This window comes from Lissotriton vulgaris, chromosome 3_1, assembly GCF_964263255.1.
Source record: "Lissotriton vulgaris chromosome 3_1, aLisVul1.2, whole genome shotgun sequence".
Classification (NCBI taxonomy): domain Eukaryota; kingdom Metazoa; phylum Chordata; class Amphibia; order Caudata; family Salamandridae; genus Lissotriton; species Lissotriton vulgaris.
The window spans coordinates 1,774,401,678-1,774,424,386 of NC_141689.1; the positions used below are offsets into that span (position 1 = coordinate 1,774,401,678).

General features: G+C 45.5%; 1 protein-coding gene across 15 annotated transcripts in view; it reads right to left on the reverse strand.

The window, feature by feature from the left end:
* BLTP1 (bridge-like lipid transfer protein family member 1) overlaps nucleotides 1-22,709 on the reverse strand; it is a 1,831,302-nt gene that overhangs the window by 846,487 nt on the left and 962,106 nt on the right. For 12 of the 15 annotated variants that reach the window (XM_086962210.1, XM_086962206.1, XM_086962203.1 and 9 more), the window contains 2 exons: nucleotides 10,484-10,534; nucleotides 8,258-8,464 (listed from right to left, as the gene is read on the reverse strand). In XM_086962210.1, the coding sequence (XP_086818336.1) occupies nucleotides 8,258-8,464; nucleotides 10,484-10,534 (258 nt within the window). The remainder of the gene's footprint in view (nucleotides 1-8,257; nucleotides 8,465-10,483; nucleotides 10,535-22,709) is intronic. The other 3 variants (XM_086962202.1, XM_086962209.1, XM_086962198.1) reach the window with 1 other exon arrangement.

Consider the following 22,709-nt stretch of genomic DNA (forward strand, 5'->3'; position numbering starts at 1 on the left):
CAAGCTGATGCCCTTGAGCCATCTCAGAAGTCCAATAGAGGCAGAAAAAGGATTGATTACCGATTCAACTTCTTATGTTTTTTCTTGGACTTACCGGAAGACCATGACAATGATCTGCAGCAGAAACCACTTTGTGAGAGAGAACTGGACCTTCCTTTTGACTGGTCACTTTGCAGAGTCTTCTTGTGTTTGGCAAAGTAAAGTCTGTCCTCACGGCCTCTGGTATCATCTTGACACAGGTATTATCTGAGGCACAGTCGCTGCAGACACTGAAATCATGCTCACGCCTCAGACACCATAAGCATACCTTGAGAGGGCCCATCACAGACATCTTTAGTGCCAGTCCTAACATGGTTTGACCTTGTAGTCTCAGGGGGTGATATTTGTCCTTGTACTCTAGTAAATCAATAACATTTGTGGTCTGAAAGTCCAAGGAGTAGCTCCGGATCTGTGTCTGAAGGTACGGAAAGAAACCAACTGACGTCATCGCACATGGGAGGCACTTATATGCAGCTTTGCATGGAGAAGTGTGGCTCAGTGGTTAGAGGCGGCAGACCCGGATGCTGGGATCGACCGTGGACCAGGGTTCGATTCCCCGCCTCAGCGGGTCTCGGGCTCAAAATTCCACGGCCTCGACAATTCTCGCTCCGGTGCCTACTCGACTCACGGGGTCTCACTCTGCAACTCTGGGCAATAGCTTGCTTAATCTCCACAACGGCCCCTCGCGGCGGGATGCCTGGCTTTCACCTTGTGGACACCCTGCCGGGGCCTCTCACAGGGGAATACCAGGACGGGTTCCCTAAGCAAGCGCCAGGATGCCCTTTGGGTGACAGGTTGCGCTATATAAGTACACCTAAATTTACATTTACACATTTACATTTCAATAGCAAAAAGAATTTGGTGCAGAGACACGTGACACACCTACAGGTATGCAGGAGTACTGCTTTAAACATTTTCAGATCTAGTCTCGTGCCTGGGGAATATTCACAACGTAAGGAATCTGCAGTTAGAAGTATTCATCAGGAACATAGAGCCACAGTGGCATTTGATATGCAGCTGCCTACTCTAGACACTAATGCCAGCCTTTTGGTGGTGAGCTTGCAGACTTGGCCTTCAAATGTGGAGACTTATTGTTCAAGAATCCACCAGTATCATCAATCCAAATGCATTTACAGACTTACTGACTGACAAAAAGACTGACTCCATGGGCAATAAATTGGCACATTAATCACTGAATGCTGTGTGAAGCTTAGATCACTATAACAATGAGCTGTGGAATATGGTGAGTGACATATTGCCTGCCCTACTGGGAGAGTCTGAAACTTCTCCACACAAACTGTTCAAGACAGCCAGGAAGCAGCAAGGTATATTTGGAGGTTCAGCGTGTACACTGCAGACTGTTGTTACCTGGGCTATTAACACCAGTGTCGGAATCTGACACCTGCAGGGATGCATGTCACTGGGTTTCCAGGAATATCTAAGTTCCGTGTTTTGTCGCTGCCTTTCGACAGAGCCAGACCATCTGGTGAAAAGGCGAATTTAGCATTCCAGTTCTTCTAGAATAGCAAAGCTACAGCTCATTCTCTACGGTTGCTTTCTCCCAATTGCCAGAGTTCCATCAACAATATCGAAAATTCAGTGGCTAATCAAGGGGCCAAACTCCAGAGGCAATCCTTGCGGCCTGGTTACCAGCCCAGTCCTTTTGTGGAATATTGATTAGCATTATCTGGACATAACCATCACAGTTAGGGCAACAACTACAACAATCAACAAAATGATGATAACAATGATTGAATTAATCTCAACCAATGGTCATTGTGAGAAGTTGGCCTGATATATAGTGCTCACTATTCTAGTGATCACTGTGTATCATATCAAACGACCCTTATTGATGATTGGTTGTAAGTCAACCTTATAGACCAGCTATCCTAGTAGCGTGGACAAAAGCAGTCTTTAGGCTAAACTCTAGAGGGCGTGTTAAGCCAGCTCTTTTACCATCACATTTACCCCTTGAACACCAAGTGAAAGGACACCACACAAGTTGTTATAAAAATAAAGGATATTTATTAATAACAAGTCTACCCTGAACTCTTTATGAGTCAGGGAGCTAAGCACAATACAAAACTCTTACGAAAATACTTCAAGTTGCACAATTTACACAAATGCCCGAGAGGCACGAAAAACCATATACACTAAAAGTGGAATGCGAAATACTAGCAGGTAAGTAACAAGATCCAGAGGCTTCAGGATCGCTAGGACTACACTACTGAACCCTAAGGTTAGGAGCAGGAGGCCTAGGGAGATCGGGTGCAGAGTGTGCACTCTCACGCAGGGTGCGGGACAAAGTCTATGGAGGCTAGTATTTCTAAAGTTACTGTTTCCGGACGAATCCGACTAGATAGACTTAAAACGAAAAAGGATCTGGACACTTGGAGAGTGAACCTGCGTTGGAGCACCGAAATGCTCGGGTTACCTAGCCCAGGGGCTGCGGCTGCATAGGGTTCTAAAGACGTCGGGAATCCTCGTTGTAGTCTATGGAGCCTGAAAGAAGAAGTTGCTGGCAGGCGACCAGTGAAGATGTTCGGTGTGATCCAAGCCTGGATCGGTGATGGAGACGACCTGAAAGCAGAGGGGACTCAGTTCTTAATCACTAGCCAGTGATTGTGTGGGCACCAGGATGGCACCGGATGAGGTCACTGCGATCAGGTGAGTGGGCGACGCTGGACTCTGCAGTCACACAGGCCAGGAGGCGTTGTAGGCGACCAGGCTGGAGGTGCGAGCTGTCCCACGAGGGTGCCTGCTGTCGGCGATGCTGGAACTAGGATTGGAGCAACAAGCCTTGGCAAAGGCAAGCCCATGCGGTGGAGTCAAGATGGCGTCTGGAGTGGACCAGGAGGGTCCGGGGTGCTCCTCTCTTGGAAGGGAGCAAGGGCCAGTCAGGAGCAACCAGACCAGCGGTGAAATCGTCGTGGTACGTCATCAGGAGGGCCACTAGCCAACGGGCAAGTGACCGGACAACGCGGTAGGCAGCAAAGAGCAGAAGGGCCCCACGCAGATCTCGTGGATGCTGAGGGGGCTGGACTTCGGTGCTGGAGCTGCTCTGGGTTGGGGCTTCTCAAACCCCAGTGCACTCACTCGAGGATCCCTCGGCGGTCGTGCTGGTTAAGCGTCGTGCAGGTTTTGAATATGGCCGGTCCCTTAGGTCTCGTCACACCCACGAATCTCAGCTGGGCTGATGATGCAGGTAGAGGTCAGAGATGCCAGGGAATCCGGGTCTCGTCGAGCTGGTCAGTCTTGATCCGGAGGATGGACGTGCAGCAAACCGCGATGCTTAGGTGGTGCCTGCGGGTGCAGGGTGGCTACTCCTTAGCCACAAGGGAGAGTCTTCAGAGAATGGCAAGAGTTCCTTTTGTGGAAAGTCCTTCAAGATTCAAGATTATCTAATTTGGGAAGGTGGTCCGCTCCTACCTTTATCCTAAGAAAAGGGGCTGGCACGCGACTAGGTCCTGCCCATGGGTGGGACCAGGAGGGGGGTGGTTACACCTTCTCCCTTGTCCGGACTTTCCCCAGTTCAGGGGCTGGTGTGCCCCTGGAACTGGTTTGAGCCGGCATATGCACAGTGAGCACCGGGGTGCCACTTGCAGTCACCTTCCTCTCAGCCCTGCCTACCTGGGATACACAAAACCCTGTCTGGGATGGTGCTAGCACCGCCCCTGACAGGAAACCCTTTGTCCAAGCTCTCCTCGCTGGAAGGACTCCCAGCAGCAGGAGGTCAGACTTGTGTCTGTGGTGGCAGCATCCATTTTGTGATGCTGAGGCTCGAGTTAACTTTAACCGGGGTTCACAGTTACATACATGTCGTATCCCTCTAGAAGGGTGGAATGCTAACCCGGTCGCCAGAATTGGCGACGGGTTAGTATTCCAATCATATGACACCTTACTCGACTTGTTTTGATAAAGCGATACCAAAGTTAGCAAATAACCGCAAGGATTATAATGCACTTAAGAGTATTTGGTACGCGTTATCATGGAACAGCTATTAGGACTTGGTTCCGCAAGCTGCAGACGGACTCGGCTCATGCCAGAGCACCATCTCACATAATTCCAAGCACTCTGCCTTCAGGATTGTTAAGGCCTGCCATAGGAGTGACTGATAGGAATACATGTGTCCATTTTAGGGTTAGATATAGGAATACTATATCTAAAGCAAAGGGTGATTACACCACCTTGCCCCAGCTGTCGTGCAGCCAGTTGTGTCAGATTTGGATGGCCAGCCAGGGGTGGCATAATACATGCTGCAGCCCCTGGTAGGCCCTGGGTACACCTATGCCCTGGATACCTAAGGTATGCTGTACAGGGACTGATAAGGTGGCCCAGTACCAATTGGTAAATGCACCTAAGGTACATGTGTGTCAATTTAGAGAGAGAACAGCTAGGCTGTGGGTCTGATTAGCAGGCCCACAGCCAGGGAAAGTCGTAAACCAGTGAAGCAAAAAGCAAAAATCGGGGGTGACCATAGGATTGCAGACCCCACTCTCCTACAGTCATAACTCAGGTTCGCCTTTCAGGCTCTCGTTTTTCCTCCACCCGGCCACTGTAGTCAGAGGTCATGCAAATCAGTATTGAACCTATTCCTCACTGGAACCCATTCCAAACTGCAAGGTGAGGACCTCTTCTCAAGGGTACACAACCAAGCCTAGACAGGCTTTGGCCTACCTAGGATATCAGCACCAGCAAGGACGGATCCAATGTTGACCTTGGCACCAGAATGAAAGTTAGTGCCAGGGTCTGCATGGATCTGTCTGCAAAGGCTGCAGGAATGGCACCATTGGTCTGCAGAATGACATCCTAATAGGCTGCTATTTGCTGTGATGCAGATGACAGCCCAAGGAATTCGAAGCATGGCAACACCAATTGCAGGATTCGTTCATATTCAAGGGACATAGACTTTGAGTGGTGGGATAGGGGTTGAGTCCCATTTGGTTTTCTTGTGATTGTGCATTGATTACAACATTCACTAAAAGACTGATCGGAAAAATTAACTTTTAGCACAAGCGGCCTCATGACTGGGATTTGGCCAGATTGAGACCTGTGCTTTGAACAGGACCCCTTCTTTGTTCGGCAATGTAGAGGATCCCTAATTGCCTGTGCTGCATAAAGGCAAACTTCTCAGATGCTCTAGAGTTGTGACCATTGCCCAAGCACCACAGGCATATCTCAAGTGGGTCCGTGACTGACATATGCTTCCTGCAGTCTAGGAATGTTTTGATTCCGGTCTTTTTCAGCGAGGAAAGTATTCCTTAGCACACTTTAAAAAGTCGTTGTCAGACAGAAGAAGGGCACAGGAAGAAAGGAACTGACGTATGCAAGAAGGAGATGGTGCTTACATGTGGAATGGCTCTGTCACTTCTGTTGTTGTATAAAGGACTTTAGTTCAGTTCTAGAACATCTGCTTTCCCACCCATGCGTGACACAGGTGAACCCAGCTCAATGCACTAGTGTTGAATGAGAATGTCAGTTTATTGTAGCCCTGCCGAATCCCATCCAATACATTATTGAAGTAGAGTTATTGCTTTTGGGTTACTAACAATGCCAGTAACTGGGTCAGGGACAGCGTGGTAACAGAAATTGTTATTGATAATATCACATGCACACACTGCATTAAGAAGAATCTACACTTAACTAAAAGCATTTCTTACAACAGGATGAATATGTCTTAGTACATCTAAAATATCTACACAGCATATCATAAAACAAGCATTTGCAATGCAAAGGTCTCGGCTTCAGTTAAGATTCAGCAATTCTGTTTGTAATTAGGTCGCTTTTAGCTTTGCTTTTATTCGTGTTTTTATAAACGTTTATGTACATACCATGCATAAGTATGTATATGTATGCATTCAGATGTTTATATATGTTAATACCTGTTTATATATGTATGTGTGTATATATGTATTTATACATACATATTCATATTCAACGCCCAGAGACCCTTGGGAGGCTTGCAACGCAGTAATCAGCTGTGAGAGAAGGGCACATGGATGAGACATGGGAGGAGAGAATATTCAAACAGCGTAACATGGTCAGACATCCACGAGAAGAGGGAATGCAGGCAAGCGAGATGGGGGGGGCACGGGCCCATGGGAAGGGCATGCAGGCAGTGGCGTGGGTGGCAGAGCTACAGGCAAGAGGGGCTGGGTGTTTCCATCATGGGTAGTGGTGACATAAGAGATGGGAGAGAGGGCTCTGCGAGAAGGGTATGCAGGAAAGGGTGGGAGGTCAAAGTGCATACACATAGGAGTGAGGACGAGGAGGTGGACTCATTAACAAGGGTACACACATACTAAGTGGTAGTTGGGGAGGAGCCTCCAAACAAAGAGGGTCATGCAGGAGGCACAGGGTGAGGGGTCGGTTACCTTCTCCACGGAGCCCTGCTGCTCTTGCAGCCACACCTTATGCCGGGCTGTTATATCCATCGAGTCTGCCTCCTCCTGGAGCCCGGGCAATAGTCACTCCCTCCTTGGCAGGCTTCGATGCCCGCGATCCTTAGCCCCAGACTCCCGCTTCCCTGAGCTCTGCTCCTCAGTGCCCGTCCATCGAGACTTCAGCCAAAATCTCCTCTGCCAGCTCATGGCTGCGCAGCTCCTCCAGCCGTCCGACCCCTCTGCTCCGCTGCCCCCAGTCCCGGCTCCACAGCACCCGCTGCACTGAGATCTTCGGCACTCAGCTCCGCTCCGGTCCGCGGACCCTCCTCGGCCCCTCTCTTCCGACACAGTCTGCAGAACCAGAGGACCTGGGAGAGCGGCTCAGCCGTTCACACTCCCCGAGCGGTCCCAAGCAGTTCAGTCTGGGGCGGGCAGGCGTGAAGGCGCAGCGTCTGCAGGCAATGGAAGACCCAAACCCGGGCGAACGGTGAACGGAGCAGGAGCCCCTCTGTGGAGCAGACGGGCCTCCAGCCACCCCCGCCTACGAGGATGAGGAGGGAGTGGGAAGCTTGGCCAGCCAGCAAATCCCCTCTCAGCGACGGAGAGTGGTGGAGGGAAGAGGGAGCGAAACAAGAGCGAGGGAGGAGAGAGATGGCAGGAGGAGAGAGACGAGTGGAGAGAGATAAGATTGGAGTGCAGGGAGGCTGGCAGACAAGCAGTTAGTGGCAGAAACCGGCGGCGGAGAGAGAGACTTTTCTTTTTAGGGGCAAACGTGCTGTTGTAGTTGCCTTTCTCCCGGACTTTGCTTTATCAGCAGCAGGCAAGATGTAGCACCTTCTAAATGCTCTGGCAGTTAGTGAGACTGTCTCGGACAGAATCTTGGACGATAATCTGGGCGAAGGACCTCTCCTGACAAGTGGTCAAGAGACATCCCATATATACTAAATCTTATCAGAGACTGAAATTCTGATATCAATTTAGGAATCTCTGACATAAATTATGTGCATCAAGATGTTCATCCCAGATGTTTCCTTATGAACATACAAGGTGGAAGGACGTCAATTCGGTAAACAATATTTTGGCTATATGTCTGTACTTGCTCTTATTTGACCCTTACATGGTGATAAGTAGACCCTTGTCCCAGACTGATGGTGCATCCGGTGGTGTAAATATATGTAATTAGCAGAATGACTTGACACTTTCACAGTTCTAAGAAAGATAGGGTGCGATGAAATCTTAGTCAACGACAGAAATGACAGTGATTCTGCATAAATTGAGGAAAATGGTGACTCCTATTACCTAGAAGTGAGAAGATTGCGACTTCCATTACCTAAGATGGATTTAGGGCCTACTTAAGAATGGAGTCAGAACTTAAAACTTCAGGTTACTGCAGCATTACAGAGTCACAGTGGAGCCATAAGGTGCCACCTGCCAACGCACAAGAGCACTGCTGAATAGTTCTTTGGATCCAGTCTGGCAGCTGGTTATATTTTAAAGGAGAGGAATCTGAGGTCAGAATTATCCATAAGATTTAAATAAAATATTTGGAGTCCTAGCATAAATTGAGTTTACCTGGTTACAACAATGTCTTGAGAACTGAACTCTGTAGAAGTCCTTTAATCCATATCACTAGCTACATGTCTAAACCCAAAATAAACGCTTTGTATAATACCACCACTTGGAGATTAAGAGATCGGTACACAAAATATTTCACATGATAAGGCACGATTTCATTCTGCACTGAGGTCATGTAGAATCTATCATCATACTTCCCATCAATTATAGAATCAAAAGAATCCATCTTTATATATGAAAGAGTCAAACAGGTTACTTACGCTGTGGTTGGCTGTCTGATGAGGTCGGAGATCTGTTTAGAAAGCTGATGAGAACTCCTCACCATCATGCTGTGCAGAGTGGCTGGGTGTTGAGGGATATTGATACTAATTGCTCCCACTTTTAACACTGCAGCATTATTTGTTTTCAGTCCTCTCTGAGCACTGTAGAGAGCCTGTGATTTGGCAATGCTGCATTTTACAACCGTTCTGAAAATAAATGAACCAATAGTCAACATCTCTTCTCACTATATCTTCAAGAGACCTCAAAGATTTACAAACTATATTATAATCAGTAAAATTCAAGCTGCATTAACATAGATTTATGTATGTATGTATGTATATACACATTTTAGACAGCCTTTTCACTACAAGCATGTCTTCTATTACAATTTACCAAAACAATACATGCTACTTAAGTAACACAAGTAACATATTATTAAGGTGTAGGGCAAAACTAACAGTTACCAGCTATTATTAACAACACATGCATGGGTAGATGGGAGCTGCAACTGTTAATTTAAAAAGCATGGTTTTCTGGCATGCATATCATTTGTGTCTCTCATGTATATATATTCTAGAGTTTATACTTATTATTTATCTGCCTATACCTGAAACTTAGTAATATGTATTTGTTCTGTCAAGATACATTGCATATCTGGACAGTATTTCAATGACAACATTAAGACCAAAATTACAAAGGGGTGCTTGCAGACATTATCTCATCTAATATCACAGGAAGAATATAAAGGACAGTACAGACTGAACAGAATGAAAAATGAAAGTCCCAGTAAAAGGATTAGGGGTAGTGCTAAGGACCTCTTATCTAAAGTGTAAGTTGGTTTAGTAGAGAATGCATACATTTCACTAACAACTTTAGCACAAGGGACATTTAAAATAAAAGGGATTTTGAGAATGAGTTTAAGTGGGGATTTTGAAAGCATCACAAACTGGAAGAAAAGCAACTGTTCCATGTTCCTTGGAACAATATAAGTTCATGTGGTGCTAGATTATAGTCCTCTGCACCAAAGGCCACTGCTCAAGTTAAAATAAAATGATAAGCGTAGACGGTTTCGCACTCAACATGCAATATATTAGAAAATATGAAGATGCCTTCAGAAACAACTGTCTTAATGTGAGTAGGAGGGTGTATTTGGCGTTCACATATTTTCTAAACGATTTCACATAAGTGATTTTTGTACATATTTTTAAGATAGTTTATTAGATGTAGCAAAGAAAAATCTTGAGAACGGCCAGATTTAAAAAAAAAAACAATCCAGATCTACAGTACCTGGGGTTTCCAGAGATGCACAAAATGTGATTAAATTCTCACAGAATAAAGAAACCACTTGATTTATCACATGTAATCTCTTACATACATTTTTAGAGGCTAAAGTGAGTTGATCCCCACATTAGAAAGAGTTTATAGTCATTGTAGGCAATGTTATCATGCAAGAAAATATTTAACTATTTCAGTGACAGAATCCCCTGATTCAAATGGCAGAATATTTTCAGCCAACTTAGAGACATTAGGCCTGACTCACAAAGATTTTGCTGTGACCTACTCTTATAACATTTCTGGCTTATTCGTGCATATCAGGAGTAAAATGGGAGTACTATAAGTGTAAGTCACAGTGAATATCCATGTGAATTGTGCCCATGGACCGGAGGCCAACTGAGACTTAGAAAGTGCACTAGGAATCCATGAGAAGACAGGCTCAATGAGAACTACGCTGCTTAAAATGCAAGACAATAGGAAATGTTTTTATCTAAATGGTTAGTATGGTTAAGCATGAGAACCTATCTCTGTTGCAAATGTAACCAGCTTTCAGCTATCCATGCACTAACTCCTCAATGTAAAAAATATTTGACATTTCAAACATGAAATTTGGGCTTAATCTAGGAAAAATAATTGCCCCATTTAACGTCCAAACTAAAATATTAATGGCAAATGTAATCCATTTAAGAAGTAAACGTAAATGTTTTGATGAGCATAAGGGTGTTAAGTAACACACAAAACAGCATTCCGAGTTTTGTAAAATTATATGCCGCAATGAAAATGTTAATTACACTCATACTTGATTTTTCGTTATTAGTTGGAAATTTGAGGACTGTATTGTCATGTGAGCTATGCAGTGGAGTACAATAAACTCTAACAAAAAGGTTGACGTGTCACTATCCAATGCAATGTTAAAATCAGCAAGCCCATTAAACATTAACATGACATACAGAAACTCTTGTTTGGCTGTGCTCGTAGGAGATGTAGGAATATCCTCCAGTCTATAGGTGAAGATTGAAGAGAAAGGAAGAAAGGAAAAAGAAAGCAAATTAAGAGCTGAGTTAGTTAAACATTGTAATGTACACCATATTGGATATCCATTAACTAAACCACATTATTGATTATTCTGGAAACTTTGCTTCTGAAACTTTCCAAAGTCTACCTTAATTACTTATTGGAGAGATCAACATTTGTTTCCACATACAACATTTCATATAGCAATACAGACAACCCAAAGCCTACGACTTGTAAAATGACTCAATGGCCAACTGTGCAAAAATATTTTGGGCCCGATTCACAGAATTAACTTAAGACAAAATCCTAAACTTCTACTTTTGGTATTCACAGAATGCACTTACTACTTTTGGTATTCACAGAATGCACTTACTACTTTTGGTATTCACAGAATGGATCTACGACTACTAACATTACGTCCGCACTCGGGCCGGAGCGTCCGGCCCAGAGGCAGAGATTCCACGCCAGAGGCGGGGATTCCGGCTGGTGGTGGATATTTACCCATGGTCAAAATCTCTACCTCTTTGCCGGAAGTCCCGCCTCCGGGCCGAAAGCTCCGCCTCCGGGCCGAAAGCCCCGCCACCAAGGCGAAAGCCCCGCCACCAAGGCGAAAGCCCCGCCACCAAGGCGAAAGCCCCGCCACCAAGGCGAAAGCCCCGCCACCAAGGCGAAAGCCCCGCCTCCAAAGCGAAAGCCCCGCCTCCAAAGCGAAAGCCCCGCCTCCAAAGCGAAAGCCCCGCCTCCAAAGCGAAAGCCCCGCCTCTGTGAATACCAAAAGTAGTAAGTGCATTCTGTGAATACCAAAAGTAGTGAGTGCATTCTGTGAATACCAAAAGTAGTACGTTTAGGATTTTGTCTTGAGTTAATTCTGTGAATCGGGCCCTTTGTGTTTACATTTGAAAGTATCCACAGGCAAATATGAATGAATGGAAATACTGATAGCATATAAACACACATGCTTGGTATTATAACCAGAAATACACAGGTTAAAATACAGACCACTTAGTGGTGATTGGATATGAACAAGAATGGTGCATTTAAGATTCTGCGCCAGTCACTGTATTGCTGTGTATCTGCTGTATACTCCATCTACCGTGCTGTGTTCTAGGCGCCGGGAAACCGTTTTTGGGTAGCTGTTTTGCGCCATATAAGTTTATAAAATAAATAAATAAATAAATTGTGTAATTTACATGCTCAGAGTACATGCTTGCATTTTAAAAAGCAGCAAGGAGTTACAAAATTTACACATACTATTTTCTTTTTCAAAAGGTCTTAAAGTAACTTTACCACTCATGGGCATACACCTCTAGTTTTAAAAAAGTAACACTTTTCATGGGACTTGGAAAAGATCCCACAATGTATACTCAGGAAGCTTAAGCAACTGAAGATTTTCATGCCCATGCCAAACACTAAATCAATAAGTTTACGTTTAGGTTCAAGGTGAAAATGTACCTTCATTTTTCATCGAGGTGGCTAAACCATTACCCCACATGGCATCTGTGGTTCTTGCAATGTTGCCAACATGCAATTTGCACAGTTAAGTTGCTTTTTAAAGTACTAAATGTAGGTGCATTAATTTGAAATTAAAAACAACTGAAAGGTTTGCGGCTTCCTACACAACTGCACATTTGTTCACTATTTTCCTTATTGCTGCTCCAGGTCCCTTTCCTTGGTGTACCCCAATTCCTACATTAGCCCAAAATATATATATTTTGAGAATTTACTTTTGGTGCATCTCTTCTGCAGGTGGATGTTTAATGTACTGGTGTGAAAATCAGTGATCTATGCTCAAGAATTTTATTTTTTAAGTTGTACTAAGCTACAAGGCAGAGTTTGTGAATCAGGATCTTTGACATTCTGCAGTTTTAACATTATTAAATAGAAGGTTAATACAACAAGGTTAGCTGGAACCTACTAAATGCAGCATTGAAACACTGGATAAGATCCCACAGTTTCAGCAATTACTTCTCTTTTGTGTTCAGGTAACGCATAAAATAAAAAGAATTACATATGTCATTTATGTTACTCTGTTTCAGTGTATGGGAGAGCTAAAAGCTAATGCAAGACCATTTGCCTAGGTCTGTTAAATTGTATGTGCTAAAAATTGTATAGTATGCAAAAAACCCAGCTCCGGCATTAGGAAATAACATTACATGTAAAAGATAACTGTATATGTAAGGATAAGAAAAACTAATTGGAATTTTTTTTAATGTTTTGCTTTTTTTATTTATATATGTTTCATTTTTCTGTGCCTGGGTAAATCCAACAGTCCTTTTTGCTTGAGGATCCATTTCAGACCTGGCAACAAGAAAAAGTTACTCACCTTTGGTAACGTTCTATGGTGGAGACTCGTTCCAGATTCTTCACCTTAGCATTCTTCCCGGGTGCCAGAAAGGATCTGAAAACTTCAATCAGTAATGTTCCTGTGGGCAGCTAGGTAGCAATGTGCAACTCTGTATTGACTCTGTTCTGACCCGGAAGTGATGGAGCAGAACTGCATATAAGCACCACCTGGCATGCTGACATCAGCTTCTTTCCACTCTCTGGACACAGAGCATGAATAACTATTGGTAGCAGTTTGCATATTCCTAATTTTCTAGATGTTAAAAAGAGGTCACTACATAGAAATGGGAGGTAGAAGGCAGTAAGGAATCTGTGGTAAGATAAAGTACAAGAAAAATCATTACCTCAGGTAAGTAAATTGACCTTCTGATGGATACTTTTAACTGCAGAATCCTCACCTCAGAATAGATTCCACAGCAGTGCCTCCTAATTTGGAGGGTCTGAGAAGGGGACTCAGAACAAATAGTAGACCTAGGCTGATCTTTTAATTCGGGTTGCAGAATTGGAGAATTTAGCAACTCCACATTACTCTTAACACAAAGTTCCAGTCAATTCCAACCAATTGCCATGTGGCAGTATTTTTTTCTCCCGTTTGAGGTATGGAATGACACCTGGACCAATGCAAGGCTCCAGCAAGCAAGCTGGCGATCGCTAGTAAGACTTGGTGTTCACGAGTGCAATTTCCGGTCACTAGGAAGCCTTAGAGCGTGATTTTCTACTGTGATTGGTTGCAGGAGCGGCCGCATTCAGAGGCTGCTTATCCGGTAGTTTTTCTACTCAAGCAGCAGCAAAATTAACTTAAATTACCGCGTACTGTGTCTTGCCATTCGTTAACCTTGGAACGTACTACAGGTGCTAAATTGCAACACGAACAACGCAACATGCATTTTTTCCCCCGTTGGCGAGACTCAGCAAAATCTCAGTTTTTTTGTACCTCTGTGAAACTCCACAGAGAGAGGTTCCAATAGTTTCATCCACCCAACCAAAAAGCATTGCAAAATTGAGCAGGTGAAAAGTCATTTCCAATGGATCAGACTGTCAATTCAGTGTGCTTTGTGAACGTATACACAGACAATCACATTGCAGCTTGGAATATGTCAAGGACAGGAACTACGATTGCCAACGAAGGGGTAGCAAACTCTGTTGGAGTGGGCTTTCAGACCGTCCAGTGGCTGCTTCTTAGCTAGCGCATAGCAGGTTCTAATGCAAAGGGCAATCCACCTCAACAGAGTTCTCTTCTGTAAAGCCATCCCTTTTCTATGCCCCAGAGAACTCCACAAAAAGCTGATCGTTAACAGTGTTCTCCAGTAGGATCAATATAAAAGCTGCAAGTCCTTTAGGGGTCCATAAAATTATGCCACTCCTTTTTGGGAGACTTAGGCGGGGAAAAGAATGTAGGCAGGGAAATATATTCCTCAACATGGAAAGGAGTCACAACTTTAGGCAAGAAGGTCACTTAATTTCTCAAACCAAGTTTATCTGTAAAAAAAATAAAAAGGGTAGTATAGACCAGGTGCACCAACAGTGCCTGTTAGATTACACATTGAAAAGCGCTGAAGTCATCACAATCAGAAAGATAGACCTTATAGAGACACAGTGAACAGCTATTCATCGGCTCGAAGGGCGTGCACGTGATAAACATTACAACCAAATTTAGGTCCCAGTGTGGTCTCACAAATAGTTTAGGAGAAAACCAGTGTCAGGTCTTTTATAAAACTCATCACCACAGGTGATTTAAACAAGGAAAATTGGTCCAGCAAAAGTAAAAAGGGTGAAATATTGCCCACAGCTAGGCCTTGTGGGAAAGCAAGAGAAACTAAAGAACCCCGACAGTTGGATTATAAAGGGTAAATCTTGTGGTTACTACTCCAAGCCACAAACTTGCCTCATTGTTCTGTATAAATGGACTTAGTGGAAATGTGTCTTGCGGTGAGGATGAAATGCACTAATTGAGGTGGCAGTCTTGGCAGCCTTGTTCGGCCTTGTTCAATATGTATATGGCCCCCTTGTACTTTTAGCTGAACAATACGGCGCTAAAATTGTGTCTTACGCCTACGACACACAACTTCTGTTCACCAGCGAGAAGGGCAGTGTGTTTAGAGATTGTGAGAAGAACATCTGTTTAACTGAGGTTTTCTCCTGGCTACATGAGAGCCAATTAAAGTGCAATCCCGAAAAGTCGGAGATTATTTTTTTTGGATCCGACCTGAGCATAGAGCGGCACCATTGGTGGCCACAGGACATGTTTCCCCCTAAGGGTTCCGTTACCACAGTCAAAAACCTTGGGGTGAAGATGGACTCGGACATGTCCATGAAGACCCAAATTCAAACTGTGTCCGGCACTTGCTTTGGGCTTTTAAAAATGCTGAGAAACTTTGTCTCCCTGTTTCCAGTCTCCCTTAGAAAGACGGTAGTTTAGGCCCTTATTGCTTCTAGGTTGGACTATGCTAATGTCCTTAATTTAGGCCTACCGGAATATCTCCTGAGCCGCCTACAGGTGATCCAGAACGCGGCGGCCAGAGCTATTCTGATGATTAGACCCATGGATCATATGTCTCCCCACTTAAAATCTCTCCATTGGCTCCCGGTATGTAAGAGGGTCCAGTTAAAGGCTCTTTTATTGGCCTTTAAGGCCTTACACAACTCATGGGCCAATAACATTAGGAAAAGGATACAGAACTATGCTCGACAACGGACATTGAGGTCCTCGATGCAGTATCTGATGACCATTCCTAGGTTTTCCCGCTCTCGCATGGGCAGACGTTCTTTTCAAGTGTTAGCACCCAGATTGTGGAATGGTCTCCATATTTCCCTTTGACAGACAGTGGACTTAGGCGGGTTCAGGAGGAAATTAAAGACCTGGCTATTTCAATAATTGGCACTAGCCATAGCCGTGTGTTCTCTCTGCCTGTTTTTCAGTGGTTTTTAGCGCCGGGACACTCCATGGAGTAGCCGTGCGCTCTATAAATACCCAATTACAATTACAATTACCGCACACTCATGCTCAATCAGGAGCCACTACAGTGAGGTAGGTCAGCTTGTTCCCGATCTTCTTCAGAACTTTGGCAGGAGAGACAGGCGCAGGAAGGCAGGGAGACCGCCATAGTTCCATTACAGCTGGAAGCCTTCACCTAGTAAGTTTTCTTGCGAAAGCTCTAACGTGCAAAGCATTTGACACTCTGCGTTCTTAGCAGTGGCAAATAGATCTAGCCCCACTGTCCGGAAAATGCACTGCCCCACCTATGGATTTAGTCGCCATTTGTGGTCATCAGCTGAGATGTCCACTCTACCATTTAAAGACCCTGCCAGGTGGTTGAGATTTGAAAGATGTTCTAACAGTTCAACCAACTCCAGAGGAGCTGAACTACACTATACACTGCTTGTTGCAATGCAACATGGTGATAGTTTGTCCATGAGCACCCGCACCAGCCTTTGGAAGGATGGTAAAATTGCCTTCAAGGCCAAGAGAATTGTTCATAATTCCAGCATGCTGATTTGGAGTCAAACTTTCATTGGAGACTAGAGTCCTCTGATCTCTACCATTCCCAAATAATGACCTCAACCCAGTAGAGACAGGCTCATCATCATTGTCGTCGTCGTCGTCCACAATGGGCGGAGAGAGGAAGGGGCCTCCTTCCACTGATTCAATTGCAGTTGTATAGCTACCATTGCAGATCTTGTGATGTCTCCTTCAAGATCTGAATGGCATCTGACAGGTTTCCTTGGTGGTGGGCCCACTGGAACTTCAGATTCTGCTGCACAGCCCATATTGCCACCTTGCTAGCCAACCAGGAGGATGCAGAAGGCTAAAAGGCATACCTCTGAGTTGCTCTCACTAAGACCCAGGATTGAGGATGGAACATCGGTATCACAGCACGTATGTCCTGAACTTGTTGCAACAGAGGAAAGGTCCTAAACTGTACCATATCCAGGCGACCCAATGAAAGGAAGTCTTTGCGAAACAGTCTGGGAAGACTTTGGCTGATTGATTTATAAACCCTAATGATGCCAGGAGGTTTGTTGTCTTCTGGACGGAATGTATGACATTATAATATATGCCTTTACCACACATCGCTTTTCCATGCAGCCTTTACCACACAGATGGTAAGCATATGGTAAGTAAAACCCACCATACGGATACACACACATGTATATATTTTTAATTTTATTATTTAAGCTGTTTAAAAAAAATGTGAGGGTACCCCCAAAAGCCCAAGTTGGTTTTAATTTACTTCTAACCTCCCTTTTACCACTACCCTCCCCTAGTCCCTTAAATTACATTTACCACTGCCCACACCATAATATTAAAAGTAACTTTACCTCCCATTACCACTACCCACCCTACACCCGAAAACTACTTCACCCTAACTACTAGAATTACCCAGACCTCCCTTTACCACTGCCCACCACTAAACCCTAAAAATACTGTTACCTCCCTTTGCTATCCAAACCTAAAAGTTTTTTTTAATTTAAATAACATAATAATGGCATTAAAAAGTACTTACCTACATGGTAAAGGCACTAATAATTACCTGCATGGTAAAATGTTGCATGGTAATGAATTTGTTCCAAAGGCTGTTTCCCATCTGGAGATGGCCTGTGAGTGACTATGGTGAAGCAGTCTTCAACAGATACGTTTTTGAAGTAGGGAAAGACTGGTGTCCCTGACCTCTGAAGATGGGCAGCAGCCATTTATAACACTTTTGTGAACATCCGAGGGGCACTATTGAGGCCAAAGGGAACACAGCAAAGTGATAATGTATCTGGCCTACCTGCCACCTCCTATAATGTCTGTGGGATGCAGGATGGGAATATGAACATACATGTGCTGAAGACCCAAGGATACTTCCCAGTCACTTAGGTCCAGGCAAGACATCACCTGGGCCAGCCTAAGCATTTTGCATTTTTCTACTTCAGCAAGAATGCATTTAGATGTGGAAAGTTCAAGAGATGCTCAAGGCCTCCATCCATCTTTGGCACACGAAAGCAGTGACAGTAACAACCCTCCACTATTTTCCTCTCAGGAACACTCTTGATAGCCCCTAGCTCCTTTGGGAAGTAAACCTTGCACTATTGCAACAGAACATAGAGGCATTCCCCTAAGATTCACTCTAATTGGGGGACGGCCAGGAGTTGGTAGATTAGAAAGAAAGGGTAGGGCAACGTCATGGTAAATGATTTAAGGGTATCTGTTGGATATCATGGATGATTAACCCAGGTAGAAATGGAAGATCTTGTCTCCCGCAGGGAGGCTGTGTGCCACTAATGGCAAGCTAAAGAGGCTCTGTGGCGGTTTCTTAGGGGAAGGGGACTAGGAGTACTGATGTCCTTTTAGGGCTACATGTTGACTCCCAGTTCTACATCTCAGGCCTAAAAAAGGACTAGGGAATTTGCAAAAGTGGTTGAGGAGACTGCAGGTGCAAATTTGCCAGCCTTTTAGAATAACTTTAGAATTTACTAAACTAGTAAGAACACTGTTTAGTCTGCATCAAGAAGGCCCAAGCAGCTACCAAGGCTTAGATTTTTTTTGATGTTCCAAGGTAGATACAACTTTTTCATGGATTAGATGTGAACCATTGAAGGGCATATCCATGAGAGAGGGGTGGAAGTCTCCAGAAAATCCTATTGAGCGCATCAGTGGCAGCAGAGCTACACACTGGCTGCTAACCACCCTTCCCAGACAATCAGTAGTATCAATGTAAGTACGAATCACTGTATCTTGACCATCCTTAATGGTTTGAGTCAGCGAGGGCGAAAGGCGTTCTAGAACCGCCAGAAAGATCTCGCTAGCCATGTCTGAGAGGGCATACGTTCATTGGCCCAGTAAGCAAAGTGCAATGACAGGTCATAATGCCCGGGTAGTCAAAGAGAACATTTATTTTAGAAATGCCTCAATTATATTAGACTTCCTATCCAAGAATAGTGGGTAAAGAATCGGGCTTCATGTTGCTGGTTTAAACCTGAACAATCAGGCTCTCTAGAGTAGGATGTGTTAGTAGAAAATCATGGTCACCAAGCACAAGTCTGTGGCGTCTAGCTACTTGCCTATAGATCAGCAGGCACAAACAAGGCTTAGACCATGTACCTATTAATGTGTCACTAAGAACTTAATTGATAGGGAGCAAATGCTCAGATGTGGCTGTACAAGGATGTAAGAATTATATAAGGACATTTGTATTAACAGCAACAGAAGGCAGTTGTAGGTCCAAGACCTCAGCTGCTCAGCGGATAAACACTCTCTTCCGTTGGCAGTGCAAATAGCAAGTTCAATCCTTCATCAGGGAAGTATCAGGTCCACTGGCCTATTATAAATCCATGTAAAAAGTGTTATAATGGGGAGGCAACTCACCCCCACCCTCACCATCATTACCATCATTATTTCTGGGAGGTTGTAAACTTTGGTCAGAATTCTAGCCAAAAAAGAAAATGGAGCCTCTGATGGGGTCTCTCTCCTAGGAGAGGCATAGGATTGGAGTATGGCTGTATGGCAACCAGTTGTGTTTTAGTAATTTTGTAGCACATCAAGTGTGATCAGACTGTAGTTGGTTCAGTGTCAGATAATCAGAACTAGACATTAGAACCAGCACTGTATCCTCTACAGTCACTGGCTGCATCGAACAAGTTACTTACCTTCAGTAACAATATATCTGTAAGAGACATATATTAGTTACGGATTCCTCACCTTAGAATTACCCACAGGCGTCAGACTGGATTCAGAGAATTTTTCTTCAGCAGTACCCTTGCACGTCGGTAGGTGGAGTCTGTTGACTCCGAATTAATCGTTGGCGTTGTGGTCGCCGGAATGACGTATCGATATCTACTTAGATGCCACCCCTGCATGCTGACGTCAGTTCTTTACACAACATTCCACGCCAGAAGTGCAGAGCCATGCAAGACACTGCCCACTGGTGTACAAACTATGGCCCTGCCGGGGAGTCCCTTACCCTAGAAGTCAGTATGTAGAACTGGGAGGATGGGTGGGGCGGTGAGGAATCCATAACGAATATATGTCTCTTACAGATATATCATTAAAGAAGGTAAGTAACTTGTTCATCTGAAAGAGACTATTACTTATGGATTCCTCACTTTAGAATAGATAGTCCAGCAATACCAACCCCGGAGGTGGGTCTGTGAACTAAGTTCACACCAGAAAGTCCTGGAGAACTGAACGGCCAAAGAAGCCGTCTCTTCAGACTTTGCTGTCCAGGCAGTAGTGTTTAGTAAACATGTGAAATGAAACCCACGTAGCTGCTGGCAGATGTCATGAAGGGGGACTCCACGTCCCAAAGCAGTGCCATCGTCCTGGTGGAATTGGCGCGCAACCCCACTGGAGGTTCCTTTTTCGCTAAGGAATAGCAGATTTTGATGCAAAGAACGACCCATCGGGACATGCACGGCCCAACCTTTCTTAGCACCCAAATAGTCAACAAATAGCTGGTCATCCACCCGGAAACGTTTTATGCGATCCAGATAGAATGAAAGCGCACGTTTTGGAATCCGACAATGCAACCTCTCTTCCTCTTTAGAAGGATGCAGGGGCAGGAAGAAGGTGGGCAAAGTGATGGTCTGTCCTGTGTGGAAAGAGGTAACCACTTTGGGAAAGAAACAAGGCCTAATGCGAAGGACAACTTTGTCCAGATGAACAGCCAGAAAAGGAGGTTTGTAAGAAAGAGACTGAAGCTCACTCACCCTGCGAGCAGAGGTGATGGCAACCAAAAAGGCAGTCTTAAGTGTCAGAAGTCTAAGAAGACAGTTATGTAGCGGCTCAAAAGGAGGGCACATAAGATAGGTCAGAACTAGGTTCAAGCACCACTGCGGCATTACGATAGGAATAGGAGGAAACAAGTGAGTAATGTCCTTAAGGAAGCGATTTACAATAGGGGACTTGAAAAGAGAAGGCTGGTCAGGAAGCCGGAGGAAGGCCGAAAGATACCATTGAGAGTGCTCAGAACAGAGCCCTGCTGAGCCAAAGAAAGGAGGAAGAGTAGAACCTCTGAAAAGGAGGCAGAAAGGGGACCCACAGCCTTTGCCGCGCACCATGCCCCAAACTTGTTCCATCTACAGGCGTGTACAGTTTTGGTGGAGGGACGCCTGGCTGCCAAGATAACGTTACAGACATCGGGAGGAAGGTCAAAAGTGGTCAACTGGTGCCGCTCAATCTCCACGCAAGGAGGTGGAGGCTGGACAAGTTCGGGTGGAGGAACGTTCCCTGCTGCTGCGACAGAAGATCCTCCCGAAGGGGCAGTCTGATCCGAGGATCGATGGTCATGTTTAAGAGCTCGGTATACCATACTCTTCGAGCCTAGTCTGGGGCCACAAGAACAACTTGGGCCCAGTCGTGCTTGATCTTCTTCAGCACTCTGGGAAGAAGTGGATAGGCAGAAAGGCGTATAGAAGACCACAGCTCCAATCGCGATGAAAAGCGTTGCCTAGCGAGTGCCATCTGACATAGTCCACTAGCAGGATACAGGAGGCCATGAGGCCCAGTAGCTTCAGGGTCATTCTGACCAAAACCCAGGATAGAGGCTGAAAGACCGGAATTATAGCCCGAATATCCAAGACTCACTGCTCGGGAGGATAAGCCCAAAACTTAGCTGTGTCCAGAACCGCACCAATGAAAAGGAGCTTCTGAGAGGGAATCAGGGGTGACTTTGGGCACATTGATGGTGAACTCTAGCGAATGCAGGAGTTCTGACGCAGTCTGGAGGTGGGAGAAGACAGCCAGGGGTGAGCCGGCCTTCAAAAGCAAGTCGTCCAGAGAGGGGAAGACTAGAACCCCTGATCTGCGCAGATGAACACCCAAGGTGCGCTGGTAAAGCCAAAGGGGAGCACGGTAAACTGAAGGTGCTCGTGGCCTACCGTGAACCGTAGGTAACGCCGATGGGCCGGCAGGACAGGGATATGAAAATAAGCGTCCTGCAAGTCCAAAGCTACCATCCAGTCACCAGGGTCGAGAGAAGAAAGGACCTGAGCCAGTGTCGACATTCTGAGCTTCTCCTTCCGGAGGAAGCGGATGACGTTCCTGAGATCCAAGATAGGATGCAGGCCCTTGTCCTTCTTGGGCACCAGAAAGTAGTGGGAATAACAACCACAATCTACTTCTGGGGCAGGAACTCGCTCGAGCCATAAATTCCTGTTGGAGAAGGGCCAGGTGATCCTCTGACATGCAATGGAATTCAGGTGGCATGGATGGAGCGGTAGTCTCAAAGGGGAGGGAGTAGCCCCTTCAGACTATCTGCAAAACCCACCTCTCTGACGTGATGTTGAGCCAGTAGGGGAGGTGATGGCAAAACCTGCTGCCCACTGGTAAATGGTGGCCCTGAAAGGTCAGACTAGGAGGGCTTGGAGGCTGCTGCAGATGGTGTGCTGGTAGACTGGCCTGCCCGCTGGCCCCCTGTTCCACGATGGTGGGTCCCACATCCCCGGCCACGTAGAGGCTGGACAGCTTGTGCTGGCCTGTGGCTGTGATTGGAACATAGCGGGGCACTCCTTCCGTAGTCACGAAAGGAGCGAAAAGCAGACTGCGCGGGGCGAGAGGTAGAAGCGAGGTCCAAGGACCTGGCTGTAGCCCTGGAGTCCTTAAAGCGCTCACGCGTGTTGTATGTTTCGTCGCCAAACAAACGTCGGCCATCAAAGGGCATGTCCAAAAGTGTAGCTTGAACATCACCAGAAAAGCCAGTGGACCTCAGCCAGGCGTAGCATCGTACGGCTACTGACATTAAAATCGTCCTGCCCAGGGAGTCGGCGGAGTCCAGCCCACATCGTATGGCGAACTTGGCTGCGTCTCTCCCTTCGCCAACTGCATGAGAGAGCACGCCC